Source organism: Callorhinus ursinus, unplaced genomic scaffold (genome assembly GCF_003265705.2).
Source record: "Callorhinus ursinus isolate GAN/ISIS: 27379988/994484 unplaced genomic scaffold, GSC_fseal_2.0 scaffold13, whole genome shotgun sequence".
In the NCBI taxonomy this organism is placed as follows: domain Eukaryota; kingdom Metazoa; phylum Chordata; class Mammalia; order Carnivora; family Otariidae; genus Callorhinus; species Callorhinus ursinus.
In genome coordinates, this window is record NW_027397075.1 from 19,062,245 (window position 1) to 19,079,343 (window position 17,099).

At 38.4% G+C, this 17,099-nt stretch overlaps 1 protein-coding gene across 12 annotated transcripts in view; it reads right to left on the reverse strand.

Annotated features, from left to right (window-relative positions):
• Positions 1–17,099, reverse strand: part of CDC42BPA (CDC42 binding protein kinase alpha) — a 351,347-nt gene that overhangs the window by 213,818 nt on the left and 120,430 nt on the right. For all 12 annotated transcript variants that reach the window (XR_012380514.1, XR_012380512.1, XR_012380513.1 and 9 more), the window contains exon 5: positions 3,762–3,910. Coding sequence is in view for 9 of the 12 variants with exons in the window: in XM_025877951.2 (XP_025733736.1) it covers positions 3,762–3,910 (149 nt within the window). In the remaining 3 variants the exon portion in view is untranslated. The remainder of the gene's footprint in view (positions 1–3,761; positions 3,911–17,099) is intronic.

The window sequence follows — 17,099 nt, forward strand, 5'->3', positions numbered from 1 at the left end:
AATTTAAGTGGATGTCTGGAAATTTCAAAGGAAGTTGCAAATGTTCTTGACTAAAATATGACAACGTGCTGAACACTTGGAAACTGAGCACATTATTGATGATGCCTATCATTTGCTACTTTCCACTGCTCATTTCTCTCTCGATAAAACCATGCGTAAGTGAAGACAACATTTTCGTATGAAAATATTTGTTCTATTAGAAGACCAATAATGTATTTTAAGTCTGGAAATAAATTTTTTTTAAAAGAACACAAAGAGAAAAATGTATTTCCTTCCCTGAAGGCATCCAGTCTCTAGAATTCCCTTTTTGTGTTCTCTAATTCCATATACTTGGAAGTTCAAAATCATAAAACATTCTGAAATTTGGCAAAACATGAAAACTCTGATGTGCAGTTTACTGTAAAACCAACTAACTTAACACACTGTTTGAATCAAACACTTCATTCCCTAAAGTTACTGGTAGCTTGATGGCTACCAAGATATCAAGTCTACAACATGGTACTCAAGTGTTCCCACAAGAGGGATTGAAATCGCTCTTCCTCAACTCAACATGAGCTCTCTTCTCCAGCCGAACCACCTACCAACCCTCCTCCAGACCCACCCTTTGCCCGCCTATGACCTCTCCCGCCATCCCTTGTCTCTAGAACGCCTTCTGATCTGCCTACAAAAAGCTTCCTCATTCTGCAAAGTCCCACCACAAAAGCATTCTCTTATGAGCAATATTGATGTTATGTCAAGAGCATAAATTCTGGCATCAGCCTCAGATTTTAATCTAGGTTATGCTAATTTTGGACTCATGTCTCTGAAGCTGGGTTTCTTCATCTATAGAATGGAGCCATACCCATTTTAGATGACACCCAAAATACAGAATTATTGTTAGAATTAGAAAAATATAGGTAAAGTCTGTAACAGTTAAGAGTTAACTGCTGGAAAAAACCATTAGAATTAAGCTTATTACTTGTTTCTCTGAGTTCATTGTAATTTGCTTGTATAATTCTAATAGCAGTTCACAATCTGGGCTCACTCTATCTCTTATACTTTTGCCCTAAATGATTATTTAACTTCTACTACTTTAGTTTTCACTTATGTCTTGTGTTTTGTGTCCCCAAACAGGCTGGAAGCTTCTTACAAGGCAGGACTCTCTGTTATCCTTACTTAAATTTTTATGTAATTTAGCACAGTGATATTTATAAAAGAAGACTCAACAAATATTTCCTCAGTAAAGCATGTGCTGAAATACATAGTATATCCAGAAAATGGGAATCACATTTTTAGAAGTGCATTGATATACCAGAGTGTGTCCATTGAGAAGTAAAGGGAGAGGCAAGGAGGGAGGGCAGGGAGGCATGGAACTGGGCACAAGGTGAGGGTCCATATGCGTATGAGATAGTGGGAGAGAGAATGCGTACATCAATTTTGATAACAGAATAACTACAGATACACTGATGTTTAACCTAAAGGAAAGATGATTTCAGAAGGCATGATAGCTTTAAGATAAATCAGACTATTATACGTGGTTCTGAAGGCAAAACTAGGACCAATGGTAAGGCAAAAAAGAAATTCAGCTTAACATAAAGTAAAATTCTACGACATGAAGAGCTGTCCAACAACGGAATAAATAGGACTCATTTAACATGATGTACCTTGTAAAATTATAGGTATAGAGTCCTAATAGAGCTCAGGGTTGAAATGGCTTTCCAATGCCAACGTCAGAAAGATAGCTATCATCTAAAATGCTGTGTTAAGAAGAATTTTAAGACTCCACATATAGTCGGTAGGAAAGGGTCCTGTGATCAGTTAAGAATATTTGTCACAGCCTGGCAGAAATACCTCATATTTACTATCTCCAATCTAGACAAATTATTTTCCAAAGTAATCATTCCCCACTGAGAATTTAGATATGAATTGGGGAAAATTTCACTGAACTCTTTGAGTCTCAGACTAACATTCTTTAAATGTTCAATAAAATGATGTTTTTAAAGTATTTTTAACTGACAGTCCTCAGCTAGGATCTTGGGTTACTGTAACAAAAGCACTTTAGTTTCTCATTCTGTAATTCACTTGTAAGACCACAATACCATCTTAAAAAATGCATTGTTTTATAATTTTCATAGTATATTCATGTTTTTATTTCCAAAAAAAACTTTGTGACTACCAGATATCAACAGAGAAAAGCATATGATTAGGCAAGAACCAAAGTGAGACCTCAAAATTTTTAATGAAAATATTCTTCCTTTAATAATGTCCTAGAAGTTCATTACTAAGTAAATCAATCAGCAGAAAATACCCACATCTTAAAAAAAAAAAAAAAAGCAACACTAAAACAGAAACTTTCTCCTCCACACACACTCCTGTCCTTCACAGAGATTATGTGCATCACCCACCACTTAAAAGTAACACTCACTGCTGTGTTACTGAGCAGAAGGACTCGAAGTGTGGTTGCTGGACCAGCAGCAGCACCTGGGAACCTGCCAGAAATGCCAATTCCCAGCCCCACCCACCCTATGGATTCAGAAGTCCTGGTGCTGACCCAACAAAGTGGGTCACAGCAAACCCTCTGCCTCATTCTGACACATGCTGACGTCTCAGAGAATGGTTCCTTCCCTCTCCAACATGGCAGGTCCTTCACCTGCTTCTCCCTAGTGCTTCACTTTTTCTCAGTTTTCACAACCAAAAGATTTCCTCATTTGAATGATTAAGTGATGGTTTCCGACTTTCTTTCCTTTTAAAATATGAGACTGCCTTTTAAATTATCCATTTAAAAAATTTTTTATTACACATAAATTATCATGAGCTGTTTACACAGAAAGAGATTTTTAGCTTGTGTTAACAGGTATAAGAATAATCTGGTATGTGGAGAAAGGAGAACCCTCATGCACTGTTGGTAGGAATGCAAACTGGTGTAGCCACTCTGGAAAACAGTATGGAGGGTCCTCAAAAAGTTAAAAATACAAGTGCCCTACGATCCAGCAATCACACTACTAAGTATTTACCCGAAGAGTACAAAAATACTAATTCAAAGGGATACATGCACCCCAATGTTTATAGCAGTATTATCTACAATAGCCAAACCATGGAAATAGCCTAAGGGTCCACTGATAGGTGAATGGATAAAGAAGATGCAGTATATATATACAATGGAATATTACTCAGCCATAAAAGAGAACGAAATCTTAACATTTGCAATGATATGAAGGGAGCTAGAGTATTATGATTAGCGAAATAAGTCAGTCAGAGAAGGGCAAATACCATGATTTCACTCACATGTGGAATTTAAGAAACAAAACAAATGAGCAAAGGGAAAAAAAGAGATAAATCAAGAAACAAACTCTAGAGAACACACTGATGGTTACCAGAGGGGAGGTGGGTGGGGGATGGGGGAAACAGGTGATGGAGATTAAGGAGTGCACTGGTTGTGATGAGCACCAGGTGATATATGGAAGTGCTGAATCACTATATTGTACACCTGAAACTAATTATTATACTGTATGTTAACTGGAATTTAAATAAAAACTTTAAAAAAAAGGATAATCCTGTATAAAAAACTATTTTGTAAATAGGCTCACTTTTTTCTCTTCATTCCATCTTAAATTGTATACAATCAAACACACATTTGTGGGGATGACTTTAAATAAATCACTGTACCTGTCAAATAGTTCACAAAGAAAAAATTACCCCATGGCCATCAAAAGTATCACTTTCCTATGAAAACATCTCCACTGACATTCATACAACCCATTCTTGAGTGGTGTCTTACTTACCTGTGCACATAGTGCAGCTGATGAACAGAATCGATTGCTATTACCATCTCGGCCAAGTAAAATCGAGCCATATCTTCAGGCAATCTATCTTCAAATTTGCTGAGCAGAGTAAGCAAATCCCCACCAACATAATAATCCATGACCAGGTACTGGGAATGAAAAAAAAAAGGACTCAATAAATAATAAGGGTGAAAAATTAACATATGTAACATAACCCAAGGTCGAACAGCACTGGGTCAAATAATTTTGTTGTTAATTACAAAAAGCTGCATAAGACAATCCTTACAAGGCTTGTAAATTTCAGGAAGCAGTAAAATAAAATTTTAAAAACCCGAAGCAGGGAACAACAGCATTATTCTTGTTTTGTTGTTGTGTTTTGCAAAGTAACAACATCACCATCATCACCTATAACAATACACCACAGTTTTACCAACATTTCATAGAGGAAACAATGTATTAATTCTCCAGAAATGATTAAAATAACTCAGACTATAAGACAGTCCTTTATTATGTTGAGCAAATTCATTTTCATCATTGTTACATTTTCCTTATTTCCTGTTGGACTGGTAACAACTTTATCAAATCAGCACTTGGATCAGCATTTAGAAAGCACTAGTATATTGAATATAATAATTTCCATCATATACATACTTCTCTTTTCACTCCTGATAGTGCAGAAATATCAGAATGGACTTTTCTTAGGTATGTATAAATAGAAGTCAACTAATTTTAGATATGGACTCTCATAGGTATATGTGTAGGATATTGTGATTTATAATAAATAAATATATATACATATACATATATACACACACACATATATATTTTGGCAGAGCTCCTAAAAACCCTTAAAATCTCCTAAGTGGGAGTGCCTGGGTGGCTCAGTCGGTTAAGCTCAGGTCATATGGGCTCAGGTCATGATCCCAGGGTCCTGGTGAGTAAGGAAAGTGTACAGGTGTAGGCAGGAAGAGATAGGGGGCCCCTGACCAGGCTCTGAAAGACTGAACAAGAGATAAGGGAACAGACCAGACCACCTGGCCCCGGATGTTATGGTGGCTACAGGGAATCACAGAAAATGAACAAACCTCAAAGAAGTAAGTCATTTAAGGGTGCTATCAATTGTCCTTGCTCAGACCAAGACTGCACAAGAATCTCAAGGCCACAAGCTCCCTGTTCAAGTTTTCAATAAAAGCCCTCAGTGGCAACCCATTTGGGACCCCTCTCACTCTAGAGAGATTTCTTTCCTTTCTGTTCTCACCTTCACTTAATAAACTTTCAGTGCACTTCACCCTTTTGTGTCCGGGAGATTCATTCTTTGACTCCGTGAAACAAGAACCCTGCAATCCTGTAACACTGGGATGGAGCAGGGTCAGGCTCCCCGCTCAGCATGGAGTCAATGCTTCTCCCTCCCCCTCTGTCCCTCTCCCTGCTCAAGTTCTCCATCTCTCTCTCTTAAATAAATTAATTACTTTAAAAAATTATCTCCTAAGGGATAAGATAAAGGTGGCTTTTGTTATGTATAACAAACCCCTTTTCAACCACACTAGTGTTTATGTTAATGAGGTGGCTTTTGGAAAGCCCTTAGGTAACCTAAGGATGGGGGCTGGTTGCCAAGGGAACCAACCAAGATTAGAAGGTTGGAAATTTCTAGAGTAGGGCCGGAGGCTGAATCCATCATCAATGGCCAATGACTTGATCACTCAAGCCTATCTAATGAAGCCTTCATAAAAACCCAGAAGGATGGGGTTTGGCGAGCTTCCCGCTGGGCAAACACGGGGAGTGGTGATGGAAGAGTGGGGCACTTCTGCGGAGGGCGCGCAAGCTCCGCGCCTCTCCATCACATCTTGCCCTGTGCACCTCCATCCTGCAGCTGGTCCTCAGTCACGGGAGCAGCTTTGACAAACTAACCATATCTGAGGAGTGTGTCGTGGGAATCTCCGATCTATTTTCTGTGAGTCAGAAGCACAATAACCTGAACTTGTAACTGGACTGAGGAGGGAGTTTTGTAAGACTTTGAACCCTTAGCCTCTGGGATCTGAGTTGTCTCCAGGTAGACAGCGTCGGAATGGAGTTAAACTGCAGGGTGCTTGGCTGGCACTGCAGGACCGCCGGATGAGTGGAAAACCCACACAGTTAATGTCAGCAGTGAAGTAGTATTGAAAGAGTACAGTATGTGACGTAAATGAAAACACTGGAGATTTCCTTTACCATGTGTGTTTGCCAAAAAAGACAAAGAGTAGATGCTAAAATGTTCACAGGGATTAGCCCTGGGTTGTTAGATTACCCATGATGTCACAGCTTTTCAGTATTTTCTAAATTGCTTTCTAAATATGTATCACATATGCATGTACATATTATATTATATTTTTTAAATTTTATTTTATAATGTTATGTTAATCATACATTATATCATTAGTTTTTGATGTAGTGTTCCATGATTGTTTGCATAAAACACCCAGTGCTACATTCAATATGTGCCCTATTCAAAAAGAATCAACAGGCTAACCTATCCCACACTGCCCTTCCCTCTAGAACCCTCAGTTTGTTTCTCAGAGTTCATAGTCTCTCATGGTTCGTCTCCCCCTCCGATGTCCCCCCCTTCATTTTTCCCTTCCTACTATCTTTTTTTTTTTTTAACATATAATGTATTATTTGTTTCAGAGGTACAGGCCTGTGATTCATCAGTCTTACACAATTCACAGCGCTCACCATAGCACATACTCTCCCCAATGTCTATCACCCAGCCACCCCATCACTCCCACCCCCCACCACTCCAGCAACCCTCAGATTGTTTCCTGAGATTAAGAATTCCTCACATCAGTGAGATCATATGATACATGTCTTTCTCTGATTGACTTATTCCGCTCAGCATAACACCCTCTAGTTCCATCCACGTCACTGCAAATGGCAAGATCTCATTCCTTTTGATGGCTGCATAATATTCCATTGTATATACATACCACTTCTTCTTTTCCATTCATCTGTTGATGGACATCTTGGCTTTTTCCACAGTTTGCCTATTGTGGACATTGCTGCTATAAACATCAGGGTGCACGTACCCCTTCGGATCCCTACATTTGTATCTTTGGGGTAAATACCCAGTAGCGCAATTGCTGGGTCATACGGTAGCACTATTTTCACCATTTTGAGGAACTGTCATACTGCTTTCCAGAGTGGCTGCACCAGATTGCATTCCCAACAACAGTGTAGGAGGGATCCCCTTTCTCCACATCCTGGCCAGTATCTGTCATTTCCTGACTTGTTAATTTTAGCCATTCTGACTGGTGTGAGGTGGTATCTCAATGAGGTTTTGATTTGGATTTCCCTAATGCCGGGCGATGTTGAACACTTTTTCATGTGTCTGTTGGCCATTTGGAGGTCTTCTTTGGAAAAAGGTCAGTTCATGTCTTCTACCCATTTCTTGATTGGATTATTTGTTCTTTGGGGGTTGAGTTTGATAAGTTCTTTATAGATTTTGGATATTAGCCCTTTATCTGATATGTCATTTGCAAATATCTTCTCCCATTCTGTCAGTTGTCTTTTTGTTTTGCTGTTTCCTTTGCTGTGCAAAAGCTTTTTATGTTGATGAAGTCCCAATAGTTCATTTTTGCCCTTGCTTCCCTTGCCTTTGGCGATGTTTCTAGGAAGAAGTTGCTGCGGTTGAGGTCAAAGAGGTTGCTGCCTATGTTCTCCTTTAGGATGTTGATGGACTCCTGTCTCACATTTAGATCTTTCAAACATTTTGAGTTTATTTTTGTGTGTGGTGTAAGGAAATGGTCCAGTTTCATTCTTCTGCATGTGGCTGCCCAATTTTCCCAACGCCATTTGTTGAAGAGACTGTCTTTTTTCCATTGGACATCCTTTCCTGCTTTGCCAAAGATGAATTGACCATAGAGTTGAGGGTCCATTTCTGGGCTCTCTATTCTGTTCCACTGATCTATGTGTCTGTTTTTGTGCCAGTACCATACTGTCTTGATGATGACAGCTTTGTAATAGAGCTAGAAGTCTGGAATTGTGATGCCGCCAGCTTTGCTTTTCTTTTTCAACATTCCGATGGCTATTCGAGGTCTTTTCTGGTTCCATACAAATTTTAGGATTATTTGTTCCATTTCTTTGAAAAAACTGGAAGGTATTTTGATGGAGACTGCATTGAATGTGTAGATTGCTCTATGTAGCATTGACATCTTCACAATATTTGTTCTTCCAATCCATGAGCATGGAACGTTTTTCCATTTCTTTGTGTCTTCCTCAATTTCTTTTATGAGTATTTTATAGTTTTCTGAGGACAGATCCTTTGCCTCTTTGGTTAGATTTATTCCTAGGTATCTTATGGTTTTGGGTGCAATTGTAAATGGGATCGATTCCTTAATTTCTTTTTCTTCTGTCTTGTTGTTGGTGTATATCAATGCAACTGATTTCTGTGCATTGATTTTATATCCTGCCACTTTACTGAATTCCTGTATGAGTTCTAGCAGTTTTGGGGTGGAGTCTTTTGGGTTTTCCGCATAAAGTATCATATCATCTGCAAAGAGTGAGAGTTTGACTTCTTCTTTGCCAATTCGGATGCCTTTGATTTCTTTTTGTTGTCTGATTGCTGTGGCTAGGACTTCTAGTAGTATGTTGAATAGCAGTGGTGATAATGGATGTTGCTGCCGTGTTCCTGACCTTAGGGGGAAAGCTCTCAGTTTTTCCCCATTAAGATTGATATTCGCTATGGGTTTTTCATAGATGGCTTTTATGATATTGAGGTATGTACCCTCTATCCCTATACTCTGAAGAATTTTCATCAAGAAAGGATGCTGTAACTTTCTCAAATGCTTTTTCTGCATCTATTGAGAAGATCATATGGTTCTTGTTCTTTCTTTTATTAATGTATTGTATCACATTGATTGATTTGTGGATGTTGAACCAACCTTGCAGCCCAGGGATATATCCCACTTGGTCGTGGTGAATAATCCTTTTAATGTACAGTTGGATCCTACTGGCTAGTATTTTGGTGAGAATTTTTGCATACAGGTTCATCAGGATATTGGTCTGTAATTCTCCAGTTTGATGGGGTCTTTGGTTTTGGGATCAAGGTAATGCTGGCCTCATAAAATGAGTTTGGAAGTTTTCCTTCCATTTATATTTCTTGGAATAGTTTCAGAAGAATAGGTATTAATTCTTCTTTAAATGTTTGGTAGAATTCCCCTGGGAAGCCATCTGGCCCTGGGCTCTTGTTTGTTGGGAGATTTTTGATGACTGCTTCAATTTCCTTAGTGGTTATGGGTCTGTTCAGGTTTTCTATTTCTTCCTGGTTCAGTGGTTCAGTTTTAGTAGTTTATACATCTCTAGGAATGCATCCATTTCTTCCAGGTTATCTAATTTGCTGGCATATAGTTGCTCATAATATGTTCTTATAATTGTTTGTATGTCTTTGGTGTTGGTTTTGATCTCTCCTCTTTCATTCATGATTTTATTTATTTGGGTTCTTTCTCTTTTCTTTTTGATAAGTCTGCCCAGGGGCTTCTCAATCTTATAAATTCTTTCAAAGAACCAACTCCTTGTTTCATTGATCTGTTCTGTTCTTTTAGTGTCTATTTCATTGATTTCTGCTCTGATCTTTACTATTTCTCTTCTCCTGCTGGGTTTAGGCTTTATTTGCTGTTCTTTCTCCAGCTCCTTTAGGTGTAGGGTTAGGCTGTGTACTTGAGACCTTTCTTGTTTCTTGCGAAAGGCTTGTATTGCTATATACTTTCCTCTTAGGACCGCCTTTGCTGCATCCCAAAGATTCTGAACAGTTGTGTTTTCATTTTCATCGGTTTCCCTGAATTTTTTTAATTCTTCTTTAATTTCCTAGTTGACCCATTCATTCTTTAGTAGGATATTCTTTAGCCTCCATGTATTTGAGTTCTTTCCGACTTTCCTCTTGTGATTGAGTTCTAGTTTCAAACCATTGTGGTCTGAAAATATGCAGGGAATAATCCCAATCTTTTGGTACCGGTGGAGACCTGATTTGTGACCTAGGATGTGATCTATTCTGGAGAATGTTCCATGGGCACTAGAGAAGAATGTGTATTCTGTTGCTTTGGCATGGAATGTTTTGAATATGTCTGTGAAGTGCATTTGGTCCAGTGTGTCACTTAAAGTCTTTATTTCCTTGTTGATGTTTTGCTTAGATGATCTTTCCATTTCAGTGAGGGGGGTGTTAAAGTCCCCCACTATTACTGTGTTGTTGTTGATGTGTTTCTTTGCTTTTGTTATTAATTGGCTTATATAATTGGCTACTCCCATGTTAGGGGCATAGATATTTACAATTGTTAGAACTTCTTGTTGGATAGGCCCTTTAAGTAGGATATAGTGTCCTTCCTCATCTCTTATTAGAGTCTTTGGTTTAAAATCTAATTGTCTGATATAAGGATTGCCACCCCATCTTTCTTTTGGTGTCCATTAGCATGGTAAATCATTTTTCAACCCCTCACTTTCAATTTGGAGGTGCCTTTGGGTCTAAAATGAGTCCCTGCGGACAGCATATCGATGGGGTTATTTTTTTATCCAATCTGATAGCCCGTGTCTTTTGATTGGGGCATTTAGCCCATTTACATTCAGGGTAACTATTTGAAAGATAGGAATTTAGTGCCATTGTATTGCCTATAAGGTGACTGTTACTGTATATTGTCTCTGTTCCTTTCTGGTCTATGTTACTCTTAGGCTCTCTCTTTGCTTAGAGGACCCCTTTCAGTATTTCTTGTAGGACTGGTTTCGTGTTTGCAAATTCCTTTAGTTTTTGTTTGTCCTGGAAGCTTTTTATCTCTCCTTCTATTTTCAATGACAGCCTAGCTGGGTATAGTATTCTTGGTGGCATATTTTTCTCATTTAGTACTCTAAATATATCATGCCAGTCCTTTCTGTCCTGCCAGGTCTCTGTGGATAGGTCTGTTGCCAATCTAATATTTCTACCATGGTAGGTTACAGACCTCTTGTCCCGAGCTGCTTTCAGGATTTTCTCTTTGTCTCTGAGACTCGTAACTTTTACTATTAGATGTTGGGGTGTTGACCTATTTTTATTGATTTTGAGGGGGGTTCTCTGTGACTCCTGGATTTTGATGCCTGTTTCCATCCCCAAATTAGGGAAGTTCTCTGCTATAATTTGCTCCAATATACCTTCTATCCCTCTCTCTCTTTCTTCTTCTTCTGGGATCCCAATTATTCTAATATTGTTTTGTCTTATGGTATCACTTATTTCTCAAATTCTGCCCTCCTGATCCAGTAGTTGTTTATCTCTCTTTTCCTCAGCTTCTTTAGTCTCCATCATTTGGTCTTCTATATCACTGATCTCCTGCCTCATTTATCCTAGCAGTTAGAGCCTCCATTTTTTATTGCACCCCATTAACAGCCTTTTTGATTTTGACTTGGTTAGATTTTAGTTCTTTTATTTCTCCAGAAAGGGTTTCTCTATTATCTTCCATCCTTTTTTCTAGCCCAGCTAGTATCTTTATAATCGTCATTCTGAACTCTAGTTCCGACATCTTAGTAATGTCCGCACTGATTAGGTCCCTGGCAGTCGTTACTGCCTCTTGTTCTTTTTTTTTTTTTGAGGTGAGTTTTTCCATCTTATCATTTTGTCCAGAGGAGAATAGATGAATGAGAGAACAAAATGCTAACAGGGTAACAATGACCCCAGAAAAACATACACTAAACAAATCAGAAGAGACCTGAAACCGGGGGAAAAGAAAGGGAAACAAAGAAAAAGGAAGAAAAGAAAAAAGAATATGATCAAATATGATCAGGCTGGTGAATAGATCAGTGCCACATACTAGATTTTGGGCGTATTTTGGTCTGTTAGACGAAACTGCCTCCCAAAATTTTGAAGAAAGAAAAACTTATATATGTACAAAAATAAGTGTAAATATGATGAAGGGATAGAATATGATTGTAAAGATGAAAATTATAGGAATTAATATGGCAGGAGACTAGAACAACACCATACACTAGAGATTTAGGGTATATTTTGGTCTGTTAGAAGAAAATGTTACCCAAAATTTTAAAGAGAGAACAACATACACACACACACACACACACACACACACACACACACACACACCAAAAATAAGGATAACTACAATGAAAGGATAGAATATGACTCTAAAAATGAAAAAAAAAGATTTTTAAAAAAGGGATTGATAAGATGTTGGTTGAAAAAGGGAAAAAGAAAAATTAAAAAAAATAGAAAATTAAAAAAAGAAAATTAAAAAATATTAACTTTGAAAGACTAAAGAATTGGAAGAAAAAAAGCCATGAATTCTATGTGCTGTATTCCCCTAGCGCTGGAGTTCTGCTGTTCTCATTGATCGGTAAACTTGGTCTTGGCTGGCTGTTCTTGCTGATCTTCAGAGGGAGGGGCCTGTTGCATTGGTTCTCGAATGTCTTTGCGGGAGGCAGAATTGCCCCGCCCTTGCCGGGTCCGGGCTAAGTCATCTGCTCAGGTTTGCTCTTGGGAGCTTTTGTTCCCTGCAAGCTCTTGGTACAGCTTTGGAGGATGAGAGTGAAAATGGCGGCCTCCCAATCTGCGCCCTGGAGAAGCCGAGAACTCACACTCCTCAGTGTGCCCCCAGCAAAAAGCAGTCCGTCACTCCTGTCTCCTCGGTCTCCGGCCACACTCCATGCTCACCTGGACTGTGACTGAGTGTTTCTATCTCTGGCACACGACCCGGTGTGGAGTCTCCAAACCCAGCAGATTCCTGCAGTGCACTCCCATGCCGCTCCTCCTGGGGGAGAAAGGGGAGTCTCCCCGGATCTGCTGCTTGTTGGGTCCCTGCTTCCAGAAAGTGGTCGCTTTTCTGTTCAGAGAGTTGCTGCTATTCTTTTCTTCTATCTCCTGTTGAGTTCGTAGGTTTTCAGAATGGTTTGATCCCTATCCAGCTGAATTCCTGGGACCAGTCGAAATTTAGATCTACTCCTCCTCCATCTTGCTCCTCCTCCCTATACATATTCTTTTAAGGTTAGTGAAAACAAGACTCAGTGGAAAGATGGCCTTTGTAGTCAGGGATACTTGTATTCAAATTCTGACTCTGGGTTTTAAGTGGCTTAAAAAATTATTTAATCTCTGAACTTCCTCATCTATAGCTCTACAATAATGATACCTTCTTCAGAATACAGCACTCACCATCAAGGACAGTAAACAGAAGATATTTAAATGTCACTTATAACACCTTGAAGTTAAAATGATTTTATTACCAAATGAAGATATTACTTCAGTGATCTCACCAATTTGACATTTAAGATTTAGTCTTGAGAAAATTCACATTCTGATTACTATATATTAAAATTATAAGCATGGGTAGTTTCCATTAAATAAAAGAAACTAATTTTACTGTTAAATCCTTGAAAATGAAAGGAACAATCTATTTCAAATCCTGGTTTATGGTTTCCTTGCTCTATTTACTAGGCCTAATGTTTAACAGACTCCATCCTGAAGATTAGAGCAAACTAATTTAATGTAATGAAATAGTGTTAGCATAAACAAGTCACTAGAAGTGGCAATGGTTGTGGAGAAATCCACAGCTACTGCCTTAAAGAAGTACTCAGAGCAGAACAGCAAACACAAAAACTTTGCAAATAAAAAAAGTCTGCTATTGAAATGGAAGTAGAATATTTACACATAGAAAGTCATAAAATGTAATTCACCCCTTCAACAAACAGTCCCTACATGTCAATCAGGATTTTTTGGTACTGAACATGGAGAAAAAACCCAGAGGATAAAAAGACGAAAGGCTCCTCCATCAAAGGCTTTCCTGTCTTTGATGTGTGCAATAGCTGTACCTGCCACACCAGGCTCCCACAGGCTGAGTATAACCATCTACCAGGAAACTGCTAAAGAACAGTTGTCTCAACATTTTTGCAACATTCAAAACTGAGGCTCCTTGTGTCATTGTCTCTCACCTACTTTCATCCATAATCTGCTATGTGCTTCCCCTTAACAAACCCCGAGCCCCAAGATCCCTCACCTTCCCGCCTCTCCACGTGCCTCACTGAACCTCTTCTCTGGTAAACAAACCTCCTTGAGATAGCATAAAAAATTATGAATACATAATTATTCTGTTTTCCTTTCTGGCTGCCTGCTAAACTGGCAGCTTGCTCATATGCTTTCCTTACCTTGCCCTCAGAGGAAATTAGCTGTTACTAGGACAGAATTCAGCAACTGGAGGGAGCAATGAGCAGAAAACACAAAAGAAAATTCTCAAAAGAAAAGCAATGAGTTGAAAATGAACTACACTTATAATCAGATTTTGGTGTTAGGGAGACAAGATGCATCAGAAACGGCAGAACAATAAAAACCCCACATGGGAAAAAGGCTCTTTTTCTCCGAAACACATTCCAGCGAGTATCTCCAAGAGCTGCGAGTCAGTCTTCTATTTTCTCCTTTGTTCAGAACAACATTCAACTAGATCACCAAGGTCGTGTTGGGTCTACTTCCTACTAAATGTCTGTGGAGTCCTTCCACTTCTACCCTACCCACTACCCTAATCCTAATCTAGGTCCCTGGCCTGTCTTGACTATATTACTGTTACAGGTTTAAGGGTAAAGAGCTTGCTATATTTTATTTTATTCTGTACAAAACTTTCTTGGGAATGGAAGACAGAATACATAACAAGTGAGGAACAAAGAAACTCATTCACAATTCCACAGATACAGAGTATCCACTATGCCCTAACATTACACTAGACAACAAGGTGCTACAATGAGTAAGAGGTCGCTCCTGCCTTAATGGAATTTACAACCTAATGGAAAAGAAAACACAAATCAATGGACAAGTTCAGTGTAACATAAATACTGTGACAGAAATAAGCAGGGGGTGCTGCTGTAAGCTCTAAAGGACCCTAACCTCTGAATCAGGTTCATTAATTAATTCATTCATCTAAAATTTATTTTTGTACAAGGTGTGAAAACTATTCTCTTATTCGTGGAGAGTTGATTATCTAAAACAAGTAATAAAATATCCATTCTTTCCCCTGATTCAACTGAAATTCTCCCTTGTCATAATTTAAGATGTGAAACACCCTTAGATCTGCTCTTGGGTGCTCTATTCTGCCACAGTTGCTCTCAGCGATTAATCAGTAAAATGTAATACCTGGTACAGCAACCTCCTACTCATAAACTACCTTTAAAATAGTGCCCAATATAAGATGCCTTTAAATGAGTTTAAGAAAAATAGAGACCTAGAGGTAATGTTTGTAAGATATGTCAAGGAGATAATTATCCTAACATAAAGAGCTCCCACCAAGTGTTAAGAAGAGGGCAAGGAATCCAACAAACTAGGCTGAAGCTATTAACAGTTAATTCAGCTAAGAGAAAACACAATTAGCTAAATTAATACATGATCAAAACCAAAGCAACAATGAGATGCCATTCTATACCAACCAGATTAGCAAAGAGACCATTCCTATTCTGGGAACAGTGAGTTGAAACAACACTGCGTTCTTGGGCATGATGACTTACTGCACCTGCTCGGCAAAGTAACTTCACAGTATCTACTGAAATTTGACAGGCATATACCCCTGGACCTAGTATTTCCATGTTTAGGAATATAGTGTAGGGCATGTGGGCAAGTATGCTTACTGCACAGCACTTTGATAACTGCAACAGATCAGAAACAGTATGAATAGAAACGAGTCCAAAAGGAAACTATTAAATGCATCCATCCAACATGTCCATTCTGTGGAATATTGTACAGTCATCAAAAGGAGTAATTAAATAAATATGCCCATCTTTTAGGACAACAGCCAGCTGCAGAGTAACACATACTTTGTTTTTACACATCCAGACCTCCGTATTGTAGATGGGGAAGGAGCCAGTCACAATGAAGCTGACCAGCAGAGTAAAATTCTGCCAAGGCCCAAAGGCGATGGAACGAAAGTCAAAGGCAAATACCTTACGCACACCGAGAGAAAAGATGAGAACAGGTGCAAATATGAATAAATTTGTACACATATAGGGGAAGAATGAAAGGGAACACTGAAACCAGAGCATGGAAAGTGAAAAGTTCATGCATGAGTAACCAGAGGTTTCATTTTCTCCATGAAGTAGGAGTTACAGAATGAGGGTACAGGGGTATTTATACAAGGTCCCTACATGCAGGTAGGGATCATAGCTGCTATGCCTGCTTTATGGCTGTAATCAAGGGCGTAAGAAGTCAAACGATTTGCCCAAACATACCCTAGATAGTGGGAAAACCAGAACTCAGGGTTCTTGATCCTTGTATCAGTTCCTTTTTACTCAAAGAGTTTTTTCAGTAAAAAAACTGACTACATCCATGACATAACGAGTATGTACAGAACCCCAGAAAAATAAAAAAGAAATTAAAGATACAGACTGAGTCTTTAGCAATCTTTTATCCCTCCAAAATAAACAGACCTCTAGGTATGGATAGAACACACCGTAAGATTTCCAACTCCAAATTTCTTCAAAAAAAAAAAAACCATATTTCAAAGTTTGTGCTTTGTAAGAAACTACATTCCAAAGAAACAATGCAACAACATCTGAAAGCATACAGTACATGAACTGTGTTGCAGAGAAAGAACATCTCCTAGAACAGATATGCTTTTAGAAGTCTTCTTAGGGAGAACAGGAGGTCTTTTAGTCATCCTGCTATCAAAGACATTAACAGTTAATCCTTAGAGCCCACTCTGTATTCATCCCTCCTTGCTTTCTCCTAACAATTTCAATCTTTAGTATGAACTGGATTCCAGTAGAGAATCTGGGGTTCATATGACCAACTACAATCTAACATTTAAATGTCTTTCAAAAAATAAATAAAAAATAAACACACAAATGTCTTTCATCCTCTAAACAGTTTACAAATGCTAATTCAAGAAGTAAAATTTTTGTTTTAAATATTTCCCTGGCTTTTTCTTCCCTCCAGCATAAAATAACTAAACTGGAAATAGAGGACAAGAAAATATGAAGAAGAGACAAATTTCACTATTCATAATATTCTAAATGATATCTAAGTGATAAGAATTTTATGTGACAGTGTCGATGCCACTAAGCAGGTTTGTATTTAATGAGGTTTTCCTAAGGAAAAAAATATTCTAATCACATTTTAAGATCATTTGTTAAATTATACCACTTCATCTCAAGCAATAAAATGCACGTATGCTATGACTATATATTTTTTCATAAGTGGCTGCAGAGATATTTGAGCAGGTTATAAATGAAAGTGCAATTATTCATCACAGTCTCTTGAATCCTATACCACAGACCACATTACTTATTTGGCTACTTCACGGCTATGAGGGTTAACAGTTATTTTGGAAAATTACTGTATAATAAAATTTCCTTTTTGGAATCTAAAACTAG